A 20,417-nucleotide genomic window follows, 5' to 3' on the forward strand; every position below is an offset into this window, starting at 1 on the left:
GTGTATTGACATTTATTTGAGGATTTAGTCCATGTCTCTTATAATGTACATGACTTAGGTGTATTAGGAGTTTCACGGAAGATACAAGACATGGGTTTCTTGTAAGTAGATACGTTATCTCCAATTGGTTCATGGATTTAAGTAATCCAATAGAGACTGTAGTGCATCACCTCCTAATTGGAAGGATGACTTGTCTTGGCCATCGGGATGGGTTTTCCATGGTGAGTGCATTAGTGTATGTGATGCACACTAGACAGGATCTACGGTGAATCATAACACAAGGTTATCAATTGTCATGATTCGCCAAGCTACTATGTTGCATGGACTCTCAACCTTGAGAGGATGTTGAGCATGTGCCAAAATCAATAAGAGGTTTTGACCTTTAGGTGAGACCTTAAAGTGGTCATATATCCCTATGGATTGGGTTACTATTGATGGAGGTTGGTGGCAATAGGTATTCTCAATATGGACACCATGATATCTCATGGGATTGAGATAGTGTGTCCCCTTGGGTGATTGAAAGGACATGTGACCATGAAACCAGTGGCTATAATAATTCTCTTAATTTAATTTGACATATGCTCTTTAGAGATAAAGTATGTCATTTGATCACATAATAAGTGGGATCTGTAACTCAAGGATCTGAGATCCATGGCAGCACCATAATGTTGATTTGAACTCAAAATCAGGACTACTTCTTGATAGTTTATTAGGTCAAGCTACACATGATTTGAAGCTTAGGAAATCACAAATCCAACGCTTCAAACGTATCGTAATTTGAAGTTGAAACGAGAGAGATATGACCGATTGGAGCAAGGATGTGCAAAGTGCATATAGTGGTGTGAAATTTGAGCCAAAATTAGGCTATTTCTAGTTAGTTTCTTGGGAAAATCACATATGGTTTTGAATCTTAGGAATTTAGGAATCCAATGCTTCAAATGGATCACAAGAGTTTCCAATTTGAAAAATAAATATTTTAAAATTTTTCATTGGAGATAATTTATCATTAAAAAATTATTACCAAAAGGCTTAGTAATTTGATGGAAATAAATTTTTTTGAAACATTTTCTAGATAAAATATTTATTAATTGGAATTGTGTATGGTAGGAGAATTTTATGAAAATAGATTTTAAAATTTTGAGAGTGAATATTTTATCAAAATTCTTTTTGAAAATTACTCTCATGGAAATTTAAAATTTTTCTTGTTGGTATTCTCCTACTATACTAGCTTTCTAATTAAGAAATAAATACTTTTGAAAATTTTCAAAGTAGATGATTTATTCATTAGGGAAATTACTAATGGTTTTAAAATGTTGTTATTTATCTCAAAAGACTAAGTGGGAGAGGGCCTTAGGCAAGCCCACGACCTCCATTGTTGAGCCCATCTTGATTTACGTTCATCACCACCCCCATGGTGGGTTAGCCCTAAGAATCAAGAGATATGGACTCTCCACATGGACAAGACTAGCTATGTCATTAGTGGGAGCGACCACCCCCATGACGGGGTCTTAACTTGGTGACATTGAAAGTTCAAGGACAATAATTATATACTTGGCATTGGATATGAAGTGGTAGAATTGCCCCATGCAGTCCCACTTGCATAGTCCATGGGCCAAATAAAATGTATGTTGATCTTGTCTTTAGATACCTTGATCGTTAAGGCAAGGAGATCAATCTAAGAGGGTCTCTAACTAGTAATAAGGTCATGACCTACCTCACGTAGGCTTGATTTTTATAATACTAGGATACCTTGCAAAATGATATATAGTTTGAAAGCGCTATATTTTTGCTAAATTAATTACCAATTGTCATGAATGCTCAATTATGTCCTATGCTTAGTTACTTTATTATAGATATCATGTTGGTTCTATTATCACTTTCTTTCTTACAATAGGCCAAACCCAACTAATCAATTGGACTAATTTTATTCTGGATATAGTAACTAATTGCATAGAAGCTAGTTTACGTAGAGCTAGCTATTCCTTATGAACTAACCTAGCAAAAAGAAAGAGTGGTATATCAAGGTGGTATTAGGTGGATTAAAAAACTAAGTGTCTAATACTTGAATCTTTGGATAATGTGTTGCAATAGCAACACATGTCTATTACTAAAGACTTTGATATTCTCTTTCTAGTTTGCAATGGTTATTTGGTGATAAGGGTAGGTCAGCTTTGACAAGCTACACTTAGGACTGTTATGAACACCATTATTCATATGATCTTAAAGACCTTGCCATTTTCTTTCGAGATGGTTAAGGGGATTCTCAAAGATTATAAGGTGTTCCATATAAAAGTCAAAGGTTCTTCAGGTTTTTCTCCCAAGAACAAGAAAGACAATATCAAATAAGGAAAGTTCAAGAGAATGAATAAGAGAGCAAGCTCAGGGGCAAGTGATTCCTTTGTGACCTTTTAAGACACTAGAAAAGGAATGTCTAGTTTACTTAAAGGAAAAAAGGAAAATATACATCACTTTCTCATTAGTGAGCATTTAGTGGTGGATTTCACCAATTATGGTGGACAGATTCCAAGCCCACTGTCTGTAAGTCCTTATAGGATATTCAACAAGTGAGAAGGTTAAATGATGGGATTATACTTACCTTAACTTCAAATGCAAGGTTAGTTATGCAGACTAGTAGGAGATAATATCCTCTTCTTTTGTATGTATTCCATTATCACTTTGCCAAGTTATGAGAATAGTTAGATTTCAGGATTAAACTTAGCACTAACTAAACATTTGGTTTCTAGACCTAGGTCATATTAATCTAAATATGATCCAAAGACTGTTAAATTCTAGACTCTTTGATTCTAGAAGATCTTTCAATTTACAAATCCTGTATAAATAGTAAAATGACTAAGAGGACTAGAGCCAAGGAATGATTGGAGTTAGTGCATACTGACATGTATGGAAATTTTAGTGTCCATGCATGAGGAGGGTATGGGTATTCATCACTTTTAGTGATGATTACTCTAGGTTTGGATATGTACATAGGAGATTCGATGCCTTGGATACATTCATTGAATTTAAGGCGGGATCAGATAACCTATTGGGTATACATACCAAGTCACTTTGATTAGATCAAGGTGATATGTTTAGTAAGTTTGATTCTTTCCGTTGGAGCACAAGATTATTTCCTAGTTATGTGCACCAGGGTCTCCGTTGCAAAATAGAGATGTGGAAATAAGATATCAAACTTGGATGGACATAGTGAGGATAGGTTTCTTCTCATCTTATCCCAAATTATTTTGGGGATATGTCTTATAGACTGTGTTATACCTCTTCTTCTTAAGAGGCATATCAATTTATAGGATATCTAAGAGTATTTTTGGGTTATCACCTTTATAGTTAGGATCATTAGAAGATATTTGTTAACATAAATGTTAGATTTTTTTATGAAGACTATATGATAAGGAATAAGACAAAAAGTGATATAGATTGGAGGATATATTAGAAGATAGTCCCATATTGCATAGGATACAATGGATCCAAAGGATTAGAGACATACCATTCCTATGATTTTCTAGTATTCCAGTGCCTCATTGTAGTGGGAGGTTTATATTCCATATATTATACTATTTTTAACGAGGTAGTTGTAATAGTCCAAAAGAATATTATACTATTTTTTCATTCACTTGGGTTTTTCTTAGTAAAGTTTTAATTAGGCATACCCTTGTAATCATTCAATGAGGAGTGTTATTAAATATGAGAATTTATCGGATTGTGGGAATTTGTGATGATAATTCATATTGATGTAAATCTCTTCCTAAATCTTTATAAAAGAAAAAGACCTACTAATGAAATAATATTATACTTTTCTTTAAGTATTTTTGTTTATTCTCTATTCTTTTCTTCTTCTCATTCTTTTATTTTACAACACAAAAAAATATATGAGTTATTTTTTCACTTATTCTTGAGAACAAAATGAAAATATAGAGAATTTTTTTAAAACAAATAAAAATTACATAAAGTAAAATAAAATCTCTATCTATTTCATTTTCTCCCCATCATTTAATACCTAAAATTTTTTAAATATAATTTGTCTATGAATTAAATTATTCTTTAACTTCTCTAATTTTTTTATTTTTTATTTTTTTTAAATTCTAAACTAAGCTGCGAGTTGGTGCATAAAATCTACTAATTTTTTAAAATAATAAAAATTGATTTTGAATGACTTTGATAATTTTTTTTACACATAATTATATATTTCCAGAATTTTTATGAGGAAAATGAATTAAAATCAAGCAATACTTAAGAGTGTGTTTAGTAGTGATTCTAAAAAGTGTTTCTAACCTTTATAACAGTTGAAAAGTTTTATCTTTTAAGTAGTGGAAAGATTGGAAACACACTTTTAGAATGCGTTTGGAAGTGATTTTAAAAAGCGTTTATATCATTTTTAACACTTAAATGATAAAAAATTTCAAGTATTAAAAATATTAAAAGCGCTTTCTAGAATCATTATCAAATAGGCTATTAGAGTGTGCTTGACAGTGATTCTATGAAATGTTTCTAGTCTTTTTGATACTTGAAAGATAAAAAATTTTAAGTGTTAAAAAAAGTAAAAACAATTTCTAAAATAACAGTGAACCGCACTTTTAATATATCAAGTTCATTACCAAGTCTAATAATTTATAGTAAAAATTTAAAACTTAAATTCCAAAATCATTAACATAAAAATTTTGGACAAAATTAGTACAATATGAGTTGTTTATCTTCTACACATAACTATAATTTTTCAATTTTTTTTAATTGATAAATGGACACCTAATTAAGACGGATTTAGGCCTATTACTTCTTGTCTTTTTGGGTTTAAGAAGAAGGTGAAACTGAAACCAAAGTTCCGAATTTTGAGGACACTAAAGGTTTTATTAAATAAAAATTTCTTTTTTAAAAAAAAAAGTCAAAATAGAGTTTTCACGAGAACATTTTTTCCAAGTTAAAAGTTTGGAAAAATAGCTATTTTTAATTAAGTTAATTTAAATAAGACCTTAAATTTATTACTAGAAACTAATTATTTTTATTTTTTTTGTAATTATATATATATTTTAATTTTTTTAATAAGATGTGAATTGAATTGAAATGATATTAATATAAACTGATTTTTTTTTTTTTTTATAAAATCAAAATATAAAAATCATATTTTAAACCAACTAAAACTAATTTATATCAAAGAGTTTTATTTTATTTTTTTGAAAACTGTTTTTAAAAGCAATTTGTGAAACCCTTTAATATGACTTTTTGAGATCAACTGTCTACTTTTTGGCTTTTAGCAAACAAGATGAAACAGCCCTCCTCCCTCCCCAGTCTCGATTCTCCATCCTAGACTCAAGAGCACTTATCTTGACACCTGGGAGTAGATTTCTCAGTGCCCTGTTTTCCTTATACAGAGTTGTTTCTGAGATCTCCTACTGGTTACAAGTTGCAACTAGGATCATGTTCTTTCAGTCATTTTCACAAACACCTTCTGCTCCCAAGTCCCTGTGCAAGTCTAACTGCTCCTCTTCCAATTCCAACAAATTCAATCCCTAAAAATGTGGAAAATATCAACAAGGCCGCCTACCAGGCTTTTCGCTTTCTCTCTTCTGCTTCGTTCCCATCTTCCCATTCAATCTCCCAAGCCCATACTCGTTTCTATTGACTTTCGGCCTTCTCTCACTCAAACCCACACCCCAACTCAACCTCTCCCGAGTGCCCCAACCCTCTTCTCTTCTCTCCGTTATTGCTCCAACAATGTAAACGGGAATTCAGACACCAACAACGGAGAAAACGGGGAATTCGTGAGGAGGATAGTGAACATATTACAGGAACCAGGGAGCAGCAGTATGTCCTTGGTGAAACATAAGCTTGAGAACTGCGGCGTTGCTGCCTCATCGGAATTGGTGGTGGAGGTCCTTTCTCGGGTCCGCAATCACTGGGAAGCAGCATTTACCTTTTTTCTGTGGGCTGCCAAGCAGCCTGGTTATGTACATTCCCTGCGCGCATACCACTCAATGATTTCCATTCTCGGGAAAATGAGAAAGTTCGACACTGCTTGGGCCTTGATTGATGAGATGAGAGGAGGTAGGACCGGCACTTCTCTTGTCACTCCGCACACCCTCTCCATCATGATCAGGAGATACTGCGCTGTCCATGATGTCGGAAAGGCTATAAACACTTTTTATGCTCACAAGCGGTTTAAGCTTGGTGTTGGGATTGAAGAATTCCAAAACCTTTTGTCTGCCCTTTGCAGATACAAAAACGTTCAAGATGCTGAGCAGCTGCTATTTTGCAACAGAAATGTTTTCCCCTTTGATACCAAGAGCTTCAACATTATTCTTAATGGATGGTGCAATGTGATTGGTAGCATGCGTGAGGCTGAGAGATTTTGGAGGGAGATGAGCAACCGTGGAATCCTAAGGGATGTAGTCTCATACTCCAGTATCATATCTTGCTACTCTAAAGCCAGTAACCTTAATAAGGTGCTCAAGCTTTTCAACCAGATGAAGGAAATGGAAATTGCTCCAGACAGGAAAGTTTATAATGCAGTTGTTCATGCTCTTGCTAAAGCTAGTTTTGTGAAAGAAGCTCGCAATCTCATGAAAACAATGGAAGGCAAGGGTGTTGCTCCAGACTCTGTTACTTATAACTCATTGATCAAGCCTCTGTCTAGGGCCAGGAAAATAAATGAAGCCAAAGAGGTGTTTGATGAGATGTTGCAGCGGGGCCTTTCCCCCACAATTAGGACTTACCATGCCTTCTTTCGGATTCTAAAGTCAGGAGAAGAAGTGTTTATGCTCTTGGAGAAGATGAAAGAGACAGGCTGCCACCCAGATAAAGATACTTACATCATGTTGATCAGAAGATTTTGTCGATGGCGCCAACTTGATAATGTCTTTAAGCTGTGGAGTGAGATGAGTGAGAATGGAGTTGGTCCTGATCGTAGCTCATATATTGTGCTGATACATGGGCTGTTTTTGAATGGAAAGCTGGAAGAAGCATACAAGTATTATATAGAGATGAAGGAAAAGCAATTTTTGCCAGAACCAAAGACAGAAGATATGCTTCAGGCTTGGATTTCAGGTAAGGAAACTGCAGATGTGCAGATGATAGATTTAAAAGACAATCAATCAGATCATGGTCAGTCTAGCAAAAAAACCCTAGTCACCTCCAAGAATGTTGATTTGGGAAGAGATTTTCACCAACAACCTGAGACCCGAAAAGTTACAAGAGAGAGGGGCTTTTCATTCTGGGAATAGTGTATGAATATGAATAAGGCAACTCAATGATCTTCAGCAGCAAGGTGCATGCAGGACTCCATACAGGTGCATAAGATTTTCTGTAATCACTTTGTTTGCCGGATTCCCTCTTATATATCTAACCCTTCCATTCCATTATTTACTACTGATAGTGAAAAAAATGAGATTGTGGAATCAATAAAGCCTTAGAAATCCCAACTAGCTAATGTTAGAAATGCTACTATTCAGTTGAGATTCTTGAGGCATAGCCCAAAGTACATAGGATGTATCAAATTTAGTAAATATAGGAGAAGCTAGCAGTTCTCTGGACCTTCTGATCCAACTGCTGCATTTTTTAATTTTTGGACGGTTATCTGTAAATATTTTGGAGCTTGCATATTAGGTTCAATAACACATCGCTGTTCAAATGAGTCTGACTTTAAATTAGGTTTTTTTTTTTTTTTTTTTAAAATAAAAAATTATAATTCCATATGATATCATTACTTAATGACATGATGTTGCTCCTAGTAATTATAAAATCTAACCTACATCTGCAGACTTTACATGCTTGACTTGGAACTTGTAATTTAACAGTTCTGGCTAAACTACCACATTTCATATTGCATAACAGGTTCAATTTTTTTTTGATCAAATTGCCATACTTTCAAGTTCTGACACAGCTCAAACCTGAACGCAGCTCAGTTCTTTCATAAGAAACTAGGATTTCCTTTTTCCTTCTTTGTGCTGTCCATGAAAGGTAGAAGAAGAAAAATGGGATTGACACAAGAATCTCAGGCTACCTGAAAATTTTTGGGGCGAAAAACTCAGTGGTAATGGTGTAAAAACATTTTATGAAAGAGGTGATTAGTGTGAAGATATTGGGCAGTAGCCAAACAAACTCAAGAAAATGTTTGAACTCTCTCTTCACCTTTTCTTTTCCCCCATTCATTTTCAGTAATCTTCTTTTGCAGTGTTGCACTCGGGCACTCCCAAAGCCCCAAAAATGGAAAATTAGGCATCTGACCAGTGTGGTGGTTCATTTTCTCTAAACGTAGTTCCCACTGAAGCTACTGGAGCTTGCAATTAAAACAGTATAAACAATTGGATGTTTAGAGAACACGGGCTCCCCATCAAACAGCTGCCTGCATTGTCACACTTAACTTGGGCCCTAGGGCAACGACAGTCTTCATGTGCAATGAGTCTGAAGGTCCAACATGGAAATGATGCTTAAAACAATTGCAAGTAGTAAATCAAACAAGCTATTATTTGTTTTAAGCATAATTTTCATGTTGGGTCTTCTGATTGATATAAAATGATGGTCATGCCCTTGGATTCCTGAGTTCAAGGAATGATATATCAAATTTGAAATCAAATTTATTTTAAGCAAAAAACCGGTCACTAGCATGATTCTTGACTTTAGCATGCATGCCTGTCCCCTTAGTGAGTGAAAAAGAGATCAATGTAGAGAAAAAATAGAAGCATAGGTAAATTGAATCAAAGACCTAGATTTCATCAGTGTAGCAATATTATAGAAACCATAAAGTTGCACAGGTCTAGGATCCGAAGCTTGCAGCCAAGTATGCTAAGCTTCCAACTAGAGGTGCATTGATGTATGTTGCAGGCTCTGATTGGGCATAGTTATCTTGATCATCGTAGAACTCGTCATCATGGTTGGGCCCCCCAACAACTGCTCCAATTAAGATGTTAGGATTTGGTTCAGAAGTGTAGTAGTAGGACTGGAAAGCATCGCCACAACCAAAAGGCTCAGATTTCTGTTGAAGACTAGGCAAGGAAGAACCTCTACGGTGGATCCTCTGAGGATATTTCTCCCCATACCCGACCATGCATGACATTCCTTTTGGGTTGCCACCAAGTATGTAATTTATCTGTAGGTAACCACAAGAATAAGATGGAAACATACACAATAGAAACATGAGTTTCTACCATCTGAAACACAAAAGCTAGCTCATTCTCCATTCCATCAATATAACATTGTGAATTTGAATGATAAGGGAAATGTGAGCCTGTACCATCTAAAACAACGAGAACTTTTTAAGAAGCGTTAGAGCTATTCACAAACAAATAACCCTTCAAGTGTGCACTGAAGTGAAGCAGCACATCAACCAACTCTAATAATAGAGTGTAGTTTGCTCAAGCCATCCAAAAGCATGTTTTGAGCTCAGTTCATTTGACAAAATAGGTGTGTTTGAAACTAACACATTATTCATTTGACATTGCAAGTGTCAAAGAGCTCTTCTTAAATTGCTAACTGATTTTTATATGAATGATAACCTTTCCCTCACGGATTTGTATATGATTAATGACCTATACAATTGGACACCACACACACACACACGCACACACATGTGAAGCATCATTTTTCAATGTTTAAAGATCAAGTGGCAACATGCACAGTGAGAAATATTTTCAATTGTATTTTATATGCACAGGCTTATTGTTTGTATATCATATTTCTATACAATTTTCTTTTCCATTCTCATTCTTTTGCAATTAGTATACAAAAACATATCTGCCTCTTTGCATGATGCCTCAACAGCGATGGCGTAATTACCATACTACCACAGCTAAAGGTTTCTTTGGAAGTCTTCAAGTACTTAGCATAGGCAGTGAATAGAAAAGTTGAGGTTGTCACATACTGTAAATTGGTGGCATTCATCTTGTACATAAGTCCACCTGGTGTATATTGCAAGTTGGGTAACACGCTGCATATATACCTCTTTGCTTCCTCACCGAATCTGGCAGCAGATTTATCACCCCCATCTGCTACCAATGAATACTGCAATAACAGTAATTATATGTTGATCAATTTGCTATACAGTTTAATTACTCTTACCTCTTCTGTTACTGTAGGTTGATTGATTACTTCAAAAATTGAATGGAAAAATGGGGAGTTAATTTCCAAATTAGTGAAAAACAATGAAGGTATACTCGTGATAATAGCACCCTAGTTCCTGGCAGCTTGTTATCCCAACTGAACGTGTCACAATCGTTTTCAGCTGCTGTGGAAATGGCATACTGGAGGTAGGAAGAATTTTTGGTAGCCTGATAAAGCCATGCTGCAGCCCATTGTAGTTCATCCTGGAAATTCCATAAAGACAAGTTAATGATGAAGAACAGTTTATTGCTGTTATGGAGAATGAGAACTTACAAGGTAGCCAGAGTATGAGCAGTAGAAAGGACAGACAGTAGAGTGGAGGGAGTCACTGTATTTGGCCCTGTCTGTTGGCAAAATCGAAAGCCTTCTCTGCAGTTTCTAAGAGTGTCTTAAGAGTAGTGAGCGTCAAGATGTTTGAAGACGCGAGAAGAAGCAGCAAGTGCAGCAGCTGTTTCACCCGCAACATCTGATCCAGGATCTGATGGTGACCTTGTACACCGTTCGTGGAGTGTCCATATCCTCTGGCCGTACCCAGCACTTGTGGTCGGCTACCGGGTCACCTACCTGCCGAAGAATTGATTGTTTTTTCTTAAATCCATTCGTTAGATCTGTCTGCCTCCTATTTCTATATTATGATACGACTTTCTTACTGAAGTTTTAATTTTTTATTTTTTTTTAATTTGTTTTGGATCGTAATTACTTGCGCTCTCTGATACCTAAACAATAGGATTTGATCTTGTAAATTAGGTTAAACTAACAACTGCATAATCTTAATGCCAAGTGGTTGGCTAATTTTTTTCAGAATCGAATCCAATTTGATCATTGACCCGAAAAATTTATTGGGTCAGGGTTCAATAACTTAACCAAATCAATAGTTCCAACAGCTAGCCCACCTGAACATAGAGAGCGTGTGGCAGCTGAGCAGAGGCCTTGAGGAGGTAATCAGTAGCCCAACGTATGGCTTCATGCACGTTGTCCACCACCTGGTTAGGTGGTGGTGAAGGCCATGGGCAGGCCAAACTTGATGTTATCTCCGGCATCATAATACCCACCAACCAAATCCACCTGATCCATATTCCATCCATTACATATCATATAGCCGGGCATATGCATATGAATGTTGGCTCACCATCTTCGATTTGTTGGCTCAAACCTTTGCACTGTTCTTCCTAAATCTTTTATGGAAAAAACAAGATGATGGAGGCAAGAGGAATTGAAGACGATAAACAGGGATCACAACCCGCATTTACCCACATTTACTCAATTCTGTGATTACTTTGACCTCTTAGTTTCAATTATTTCACTTTGGATCATCTCTTGGCTAGCATTTTTTATGAAGGGTTTTTCCTAATATTTTCAGAACCGGACCAGTGATTTAACCGAAAAAATTACCGGTTCACGATTCACTGGTCGGACCAATGGTCGGATTGTCGTTAAATTGATGACGTCATTAAACAATAATTTATAAATTATATAAAATTTTAAATAATTAGAAGAAATTAAAATGATATATAATTAAAAAATCTAATAATATTTTATTTTTATATTTGGCATATCAAATTAAATGATGAAGATAAATATAGATATATTAATATTTTAAATTTTATTAAATAGAACATTTATAATATTTAAATATAAATATATATTTAAAATGAAAAATTATAATATTCAATTTTTTTTGCATGTCTTTTGTATTTTATTATTTTGAGATTATTATATTAATTAATTTATATTATTTTTTTTAATTACATTATATAATTATTACAAAAATAAATGTGAAAGTGTTTTATACTTTTATACAATAAAATTTTGAAAAAAAATATTAATTTTGTTATATATTCTTTTTGCAAATATAATACAATGAAGAAGTTTCATAGCTTAATAGTTAAGCTTCAATTTTTACACCTGAAGGTCCCAAGCTTGCAAATTTTTTTTCTTCTCACTAACTAGTCCCACATCGAAAATGAATAATATAAGGATTGTGGCGTATAAAAGGCATGCAAGAATCATTAACTTGTAAGATAAAAGCTCATTGGGCTTGATGAAAAATGGGTTGGATGAGCTCCTCATAGAGTGATCCAGTTCCCTTAGGAAACGTCATTTTGGTGCAAAATGCATAAAAATGTTTTTTGGCTTAAAAAAAAAGTTTTTTTAGCTTAAAAATAAAAATAAAAATTGAATCGACCGGTTCGTTCGATTCCAACCATCGGTTCAACCGATTCGATCGTTGGTTCAACCGGTTCGACCACCGGTTCAACCGGTTCGACCACCGGTTCAACCGGTCCGATCGTCGGTTCAACTGGTCCGATCGTTGATTCAACCCTTGGGAGACTCAATTAGTCGGACCAAACCAAAACCATGACCGATCGGTCTAGTCTGATTTTGAAAACCATGGTTTTTCCTATTTTCTTTCTCTTTCATCATTTCTTCACTTCACATATATCATATAAATAGTAACTTAACTTATCTTCTTTTCAAAATTGATTATTTTTTTAAATATTAAAAGTGATTCTAATGAATACTATTTAATTAAAATTGTTCTCCTCTTATATCTTATCTTTAATGTGTATTTTTTTGTTAGACACAATATGCAAACATTTTGCAGACATTGGAATTACATGACACGCCATAATGTTTGCAAATAGATAGTCTAAAAGAACTAATGACATTTACCAAGTGAATATGGATACAAGTACATGAAAGTTAAAAAAGAAAAATTATATTTATAAAGAGGATAAATGAATTGTTTGACCCAAATTATTTATTATTTTTTAAAAAGTCAATATTTATAGAGTTTAGGTTTGGATAAATTACTTTTTTGAATTTGATTACGATTATAAAACTATTAGTTTAGGATTAACCTATAGGATTTCTAAAGAAAGGCGTCGAAAAAGTGAAGAGAGATAAACAAAGAGTATATCAGGTCTTAGATAGAGAAAGATTGAGAGAGTTTTATTGTGTATTTTTAAAATTTATTAATAAATTTGATCTTTCTCTTCCATGAATGTAGGTTATTACGTCAAACCATGTAAATATTTTTCTTCTCTATTTCACTTTATTTTTCTTATTGTGCTTGAGTGTTGCGATTTCCAACGAGTGGTATCAAAGTCATAGTGTAAAAATCGTGGAAAAATTATTTGAAGATGATGTCTAACATAAAATATTATATTAAGCACTTTGATGGAAAGAATAATTTTAGTACTTGACAAAGTACCGATGAAGATGTTTTAGTGCAAGGAGTACATCTCAAAGCATTATAAGACAAGAAACCAAAGAATATGAAGGACGAAGATTTGGAAAAATTAGAAGCAAGAGTGGTAAACATTTTTGGTTTAAGTCTAGTTTTTGAAATAAAAATATAGTATTTTAAATAAGAAATTTACTTTTGATTTATAAAAAAAATTAGAAAAAATTTATATGTTGAAGTTCTTAGCAAATAGGCTATATTTGAAGAGGCATTTATAAGAATTAAAGATAGATGAAGGAATAAATTTTAGGGATCATATAAATAAATTCAATAATCACATAACTCAATTATCGAGTGTAGAGCTCAAAATTGATAAGGAAGATTAAGTTATTATTTTATTATCGTCCTTAACAAATTCATATTAGACTTTGGTGACTACATTATTAGTTGAAAAGATAACATTGAGTATGGATGAGGTCTCAACTACTTTTTTAGAGATAGAAAATATTTGGCAACCTAGTAGTTAGCCTCATATTGAAGAAACACTTGCAGTGGAGTCTGAATAACTTCATTGTAGGAGTAAATGGTGCAAGAGATATTATGATAAGAGACATGATTGACCCTAATAACACTTTTGAAGGGATGTGGAGTGTTATCACTACCATAACAAGGGAAATACCAAGAAGTATAGTAAAAAATTGATGAAGCACCTAAAACAAAGAGAAAACCTAAATTCCAAGAGAATTTAGATTTTACTAATATTACTAATGAAAGTTTGGTAAGGATGATATTTTTATTTCTATTATAGTTGATGACAATTTTTTTGACTATTGTATTTTAGATTTCAAATATTCTTTTTGTATGTGCTTGTATAAGGAGTGGTTTGATATTAGTAATGAAGCTACTAAAACTTCCTTGAATTGTTTTGCTATTTTATTTTATTTTATTTTTTGGCAGTAGGATAAGGAAACTCTTTTCTTGACGTCTTTCTTGCCTTAAAGGCCCTTTTATAGCGTTTCTTTACATGGAAAGGATAGGGTTTATTCTACGCTATCCTTAAGCCTTTTTCCACAAATAGCTAAAGGTGGTTGAAGATATTTTTTCAACATCAGTGGTTCAATGTGATTTTCGCTAGTTTAAAACAAAAAGAACAAAATATGAAAATGATTTGACAATAAAATTTTATTAGAGCAAAGTTTAAACTAGCTTAGTCATTGAAACTTTTAGTTCTTGAACTAAAGAAATAAAAAAGAATTAATAGTTGTATAGCAGTTAGATCATCTTTATAGAGAACTTAGGATTAATAATACTAGAGGTAGGAATCTAGGTGTGAGTGCAAGGAATGAAACATATTTTTGGTAATTTTTGGGAGAGGTAGGAAACCTAGAAACTAAAAAAGAAAAAGAACATAAGCTTCCAAAGAGGAAAGTCACTGAAATTCCTTCTCTCAAACTCAATTCACTCACTTGGTCTTGACCTAGTGCTTATGGCTTTTGGATTAAACCAAGGTGTTGGCATCTTAGATCTAAGCAACAGAAGCAATATCAATATTTCAAAAATCGATCTTTTAGGGTTAAAGTACTAACCTCGAGGTATGGATGTTCCCAAACCTTAAATTCCAAGTGTTGAAGATGACTTTGAAGTTGTTGGAAGTCTTGTAAACCCACGATCTTCCGCTCGATGACTCAACCTTATTCTTAGCACACTTTCGATAGGAAGGAAAGAAGGGTGGAGGTTGTGGTTATCTTTTTCCCTCTGGATGGTGGAAGACAAAAGTGATGGAAACCCTAATCACTAGGAGGTATTTATAGGGTTCTTAATTGGGCTTAAGTGACTTGAGCCTACATAGGCTTCGGTCACTTAATCTAGCCCAAATTGGATCCTAATTGATTAATTAATCCAACAGAACCTACTAATTAATCAATTAAGTCAATCTAGAGAACTTGTTCACTTACCCCTTTGCAACCTTGCATAATTACCAAAATGTCCTTATGCATAAAAGTGAACCTAAAGCCAATCTGACCCTCATAACTTATGCTAATAAGGTATATGAACTCAAAACGAGGACCACTAAGACCATAGGAGTACTGGCTCCCTTAGAATCCAATTCTGAAGTTGATTCGACATTCCACTACAAAGAATCAATTGAACTCCAATATCTTATGTAAATAACAATGAGACAATATGTGTTCAAGTCCCTATGAATTGGTGTCCATAGTATAACAAGGTGAAAGCTACTAGCCTTTCAATACTATCTCTACTTTCATTGAGTTACAGATCCTCATATTGTGTGTTCAATTAACATGTCTTAACTTCTCAAAGAGCCTATGTCAAGTTCCACTTTAAGAACTACTATGACCATAGTTTCCATGAACTCCTCCTTAGGATCACCCAAGGGGACACTCTATGAGATTTCATGGAGCCTTTATTGAGAATACTTATTGCTTCTGACTTCCATCAGTATTGACCTAATCCATAGTGAATATATGATTAGCTTATGATGTCACTCATAGGTCAAATCCATTGTTAACTTTAGCATAAACTCAATATTCTCTTAAGGTTGAGAGACAACATAATGAAGTAGCTTGGTGAGGTTATGACTACTTGATAGCCTTAAGTTATGACTCACTGTAGTTGTTATCCAATGTGTAACCATACACACTAGTGCACACACCATGGGAAACCCATCTTGATAGTCAAGACTAGCCATCCCTCCAATTAAGATGTGGTGCACTACAACCTTTAATGGGTTGCCTAGACCCATAAACCAACTAAGATCAAGTCATTTAATTGCAAGGAATCCATGACTTGGATCTTCCGTGCAACTCTTAATGCATCTAAGTCACGTATAATACAAAAGATGCAAACAAGAATGCTCATAAAATCTAATGCATGGAATAACTATAGATAAAAGTGAAACTAGAATATCATTAAATAATAAATTCCAAATTTTGTTACATCATGTTATGCCATTAAGGGCTTTATCCTAACATTCTCTCACTAGCCCTCAAATCATAGTGCTATCAAAGCATACTAGATACTCATCCGAAACCTATGTTATCCTTATGACCCATAAAGACTCTCCCTATTAATGTCTTGGTGAAGGGATCTGTCAAGTTCTCCATAGAAAGTATCTTGTCAACCATTACGTCACCCCTCTATACTATCTCAACACTTTAGAACACAAGCACATAATCCTTCATTCTTCTAAGATACTTGGGTATATGCTTGACATAGCACAATTTTCCTATTCTTATAATCCCTAAGGGCTTTAAACCCAAGAATATATTACGTCCCTTCTAGAACTAAATAGAAAAACTAATCTTGATTGATGATAATATTTCTACATCATTCCCAGTGAGTAGATTTTCATCTATTTACAAGATCTTAGAGCACCACCACACTTCCCCCTTCTTGTACACACAAGGCCCTTTGATATGAAAATATCTAGTTACATCATGTAGATGTTAATATCAAGATAATCATTTAAGAACACTATCTTAACATCTTATTACAATATCTCATAAATGAGATACACCAAAATGGATAGGAGTACTCTAATGAATTTGAGTATGGATATTGTTGAAAAGGTTTCTAATAGTTGAAACAATGTTTTGAGTTATAACCTTTAGCTACAACCTAGTCACATAAATCTCAATCGTTCCATCTACTCCTTTGTTCCTCTTGTAGACTAACTTACACCTATGGGTTTATCCCTTCAAGTGCTTCTATAGGAACCCAGACTATATTAGAATCACAAGGACTATAACTATCATTTCATAGCTCATTGTCGAGTTATGAGCACCAACACGCTCATTGCTTCATCATAATATGTGGGGTATAAACCTCTCACTATGATGAGGTACTTATGTACTAGAAGTAATAGGAATAGTGTGTCTCTATACCTTTAAATCCATAGTGTCTTGTGTATAGTGGGACTATCTTCTAGTATTCTCCAATCTATGTCATTGTTTGCCTTATTACATATCATATAGTTTTCATAAAAAAATCTGGTATTTGTAGCAACAAACACCTTTTGATATTCATGACCATAAAGTAATAATCCTGAAATCCTCTTGGATATCCTATAAATTAATATATTTCTTACTGTTAGCCCAAGGGTTCTCCTAATAATGTTTTGATGATAACAAACCATGGTTCAGTTACTAATTGATTTGAATTATAAAGAATTTCAAGTGTTAGCTTGGAAATTCATCGAATGACCTAATGGATGCAAGATCAAGACTTTTGGAAGACCTTTAATCATAGGAAACATATGTAAGATGAATGCATGGGCGCACTTAGGATTTACATATCATTTCATGCATCTTTGAAAAACTCGATTTATGCTTTAAAGTTACATTTCCATCAAAATCCGAGATCTATCAAATGAACCTTAGGCAAAACATTTCAAAATTGGCATATAATTCTACCTAAATACCTTGCCTAAGTTCTAGAAGAAAAAAGACTAGAAAAAGATAGGTTTTTGGGCCAAAAATGGTGAATCGGTCGAGGCATTGGCCAAATCGGCTCAACCGAGTAGGGTACCGGTCAACCGGTTCCCCCTTCCTAATCGAGGTTCGGTTGAGAGATGCAAAAAATACCCTCTCTCTTCCAATAGCAATTCTTCCCTAGACACATTAAATATGATTGCCCTCTCTACAAAAGTGAAGCCAAGAAAAGAAATAAGAAGGCAATTATGGCCACTTGGAGTGAAAGTGAAGATGAATCCTCCGAAAAAGAAAAAAAGAAAGAAGTGGCAAACATGTGCTTCATGGCAATGAATGAACTTGATGAGGTAAACTCTAACCTTAGTGATGAAGATATACATGATGCATTTGAATAATTGTATGAGGATTTTGAAAAACTTAGCTTGAAAAATATTTCTCTTAAAAAGAAAGTTCAAGAACTTGAAAAAGTACTTGGAGAAGTAAAAGAAAATTTTCAAAATTTAAAATTTCTAAAACTCATCTTGAAAAAGAGAATGAGATTCTAAAAAAGAAAAATGAATGGTTGATCTCCTCTCTTTCAATATTTTCTTGTGGACAAAAATCTTTTGAAATGATTCTAGCTAGCCAAAAATGTGTTTTTGAAAAACAAGGGCTAGGATTCAAATCTTCAAAAAATCAAAAGTATTTTAAAAACTATTTTGTAAAGGAATCCACAAGTGCAAGTCCTTCCACTACTTTCAACTTTTATGAAAGATGAGGGCACATTAGTAGTACATGTCCTTTAAGAAATGGTTCTCAAAAGAATTCAAATGCAAAAGTAAAAAAGATTTGGATTGAAAAATCCAAGGTCACTAACCCTTAAGGACCCAAAAGGATATGGGTACCTAAATCAACTTGAGTTTTATGTTGTAGGTTTCAAAAAAGGATAAGTGGTTATTGGATAGTGGATTCTCAAGACACATGACCGGAGATGAATCCAAGTTTGCTTTTCTTACAAAGAAAAAGGGAGGATATGTTACCTTTGGAGACAATGCAAAATGAAGGATCATTGGTCAAGGCAACATTGGTAATGACACATTCTCTCTCATTGAAAGTTTTTTATTAGTAGATGATTTAAAACATAATATTTTAAGCATTAGTCAACTTTGTGACAAAGGTTTTAAAGTGATTTTTGAAGCATCTCATTGCATTATCAAGGATATTCAAAATGATAAAACCATCTTCATGGGTCATAGATGTGATAATGTTTATGATATAAATATTTCAAAATATGATGGCCATGATAGATGCTTTTCAACCATGCATGATCAAAGTTAGTTGTGGCATAGGAGGTTGGGACATGCTAACATGGATCTCATTTCCCAACTCAACAAAGATGAACTTGTTAGAGGCCTTCCCAAAATAAATTTTCAAAAAGATAAATTTGTGAATCTTGTCAAGTGGGAAAGCAAATAAAAAACTCTTTTAAAAGCAAAAACTTTATTTCCACATCTAGGCCACTTGAGTTGTTACATATGGATTTATTTGGTCCCTCTAGGACACCAAGTCTTGGAGGAAAGTCTTATGCATATGTTATTGTGGATGACTTCTCTAGATACACATGGGTCTTGTTTTTAAGTCAAAAGAATGAAGCCTTTTATGAGTTTTCAAAGTTTTGCAATAAGGTTCAAAATGAAAAAGGTTTTTCAATTACTTGTATAAGAAGTGATCATGGGAGAGAATTCGAAAATATTGATTTTGAAGATTATTGCAATGAGCATAGAATTGACCACAATTTTTCGGCCCCTAGAACTCCTCAACAAAATGGGGTAGTTGAAAGGAAAAAATAGAACTCTTCAAGAGATGACAAGAACCATGATAAATGAAAACAACCAAAATATTTTTGGGCCGAAGCAGTTAACACTTTTTGTTATGTTTTAAATAGAGTATTATTGAGGTCCATTCTTAAGAAAACTCCTAATGAGCTTTGGAAAAACAATAAACCCAACATTATCTATTTCAAAGTCTTTGGATGCAAATGTTTTATATTAAACACCAAAGACAATCTTGGAAAATTTGATGCAAATCGGATGTTGGAATTTTCCTTGTTTACTCAACTTCAAGTAAAGCTTTTAGAGTTTTTAACAAAAGAACCATGATTGTAGAGGAGTCCATCCATGTTATTTTTTATGAATCTAACAATTCTCTCCAAGAAAGAGAGAGTGTTGATGATGATTTAGGTTTAAACCTCCATGGGAAGATTGCAAATTGAAGATAGAAGACAATAAGAAGATAATGGAGAGGATCTCAAGAAAGAAGGATCACCATTGACACTACCCCCTCCTCAACAAGTGCAAGGTGAATCAAGCCAAGACCTTCCTAAAGAATGGAAGTTTGCCATCAATCACCCACAAGATCAAATTATAGGTAATCCATCTAGTGGGGTAAGAAATAGATCCTCTCTTAGAAACATTTGCAATAATCTAGCTTTTATCTCTCAAATTGAGCCTAAAAATATAAATGATGAAAATGTGATGATTGCTATGTAAGAAGAGTTAAATCAATTTGAAAGAAGTGAAGTATGGGAATTAGTACTAAGACCTTCATATCAAAGTATTATTGGAACTAGATGGGTCTTTAGAAATAAAATGGATGAAAATGGCATAATTGTTAGAAACAAAGCAAGGTTGGTAGCC

General features: G+C 33.9%; 2 protein-coding genes across 3 annotated transcripts; one reads left to right on the forward strand and one right to left on the reverse strand.

Moving 5' to 3' along the window:
* Positions 1-5,269: 5,269 nt before the first annotated feature.
* On the forward strand, positions 5,270-10,314 carry LOC117931598 (pentatricopeptide repeat-containing protein At5g15010, mitochondrial-like). Of its 2 annotated transcripts, XM_034852585.1 has the most exons (3): positions 5,270-7,295; positions 10,080-10,151; positions 10,226-10,314. In XM_034852585.1, exon 1 carries the CDS (start codon positions 5,526-5,528, stop codon positions 7,227-7,229), a length of 1,704 nt encoding a protein of 567 aa, XP_034708476.1. In that variant the 5' UTR covers positions 5,270-5,525; the 3' UTR covers positions 7,230-7,295; positions 10,080-10,151; positions 10,226-10,314. The 2 variants fall into 2 exon arrangements, with proteins under 2 accessions (XP_034708476.1, XP_034708475.1); XM_034852584.1 differs by lacking the exon at positions 10,226-10,314 and having other exon boundaries at positions 10,080-10,158.
* On the reverse strand, positions 8,671-10,211 carry LOC117931599 (endoglucanase 2-like). The gene is made up of 3 exons (XM_034852586.1): positions 10,158-10,211; positions 9,866-10,005; positions 8,671-9,094 (listed from the first exon to the last, which is right to left on the reverse strand). Exons 2-3 carry the CDS (start codon positions 9,935-9,937, stop codon positions 8,762-8,764), a joined length of 405 nt encoding a protein of 134 aa, XP_034708477.1. The 5' UTR covers positions 9,938-10,005; positions 10,158-10,211; the 3' UTR covers positions 8,671-8,761.
* Positions 10,315-20,417: the final 10,103 nt, after the last annotated feature.

The sequence above is a fragment of the Vitis riparia genome, chromosome 15 (assembly GCF_004353265.1).
Source record: "Vitis riparia cultivar Riparia Gloire de Montpellier isolate 1030 chromosome 15, EGFV_Vit.rip_1.0, whole genome shotgun sequence".
Classification (NCBI taxonomy): Eukaryota; Viridiplantae; Streptophyta; class Magnoliopsida; order Vitales; family Vitaceae; genus Vitis; species Vitis riparia.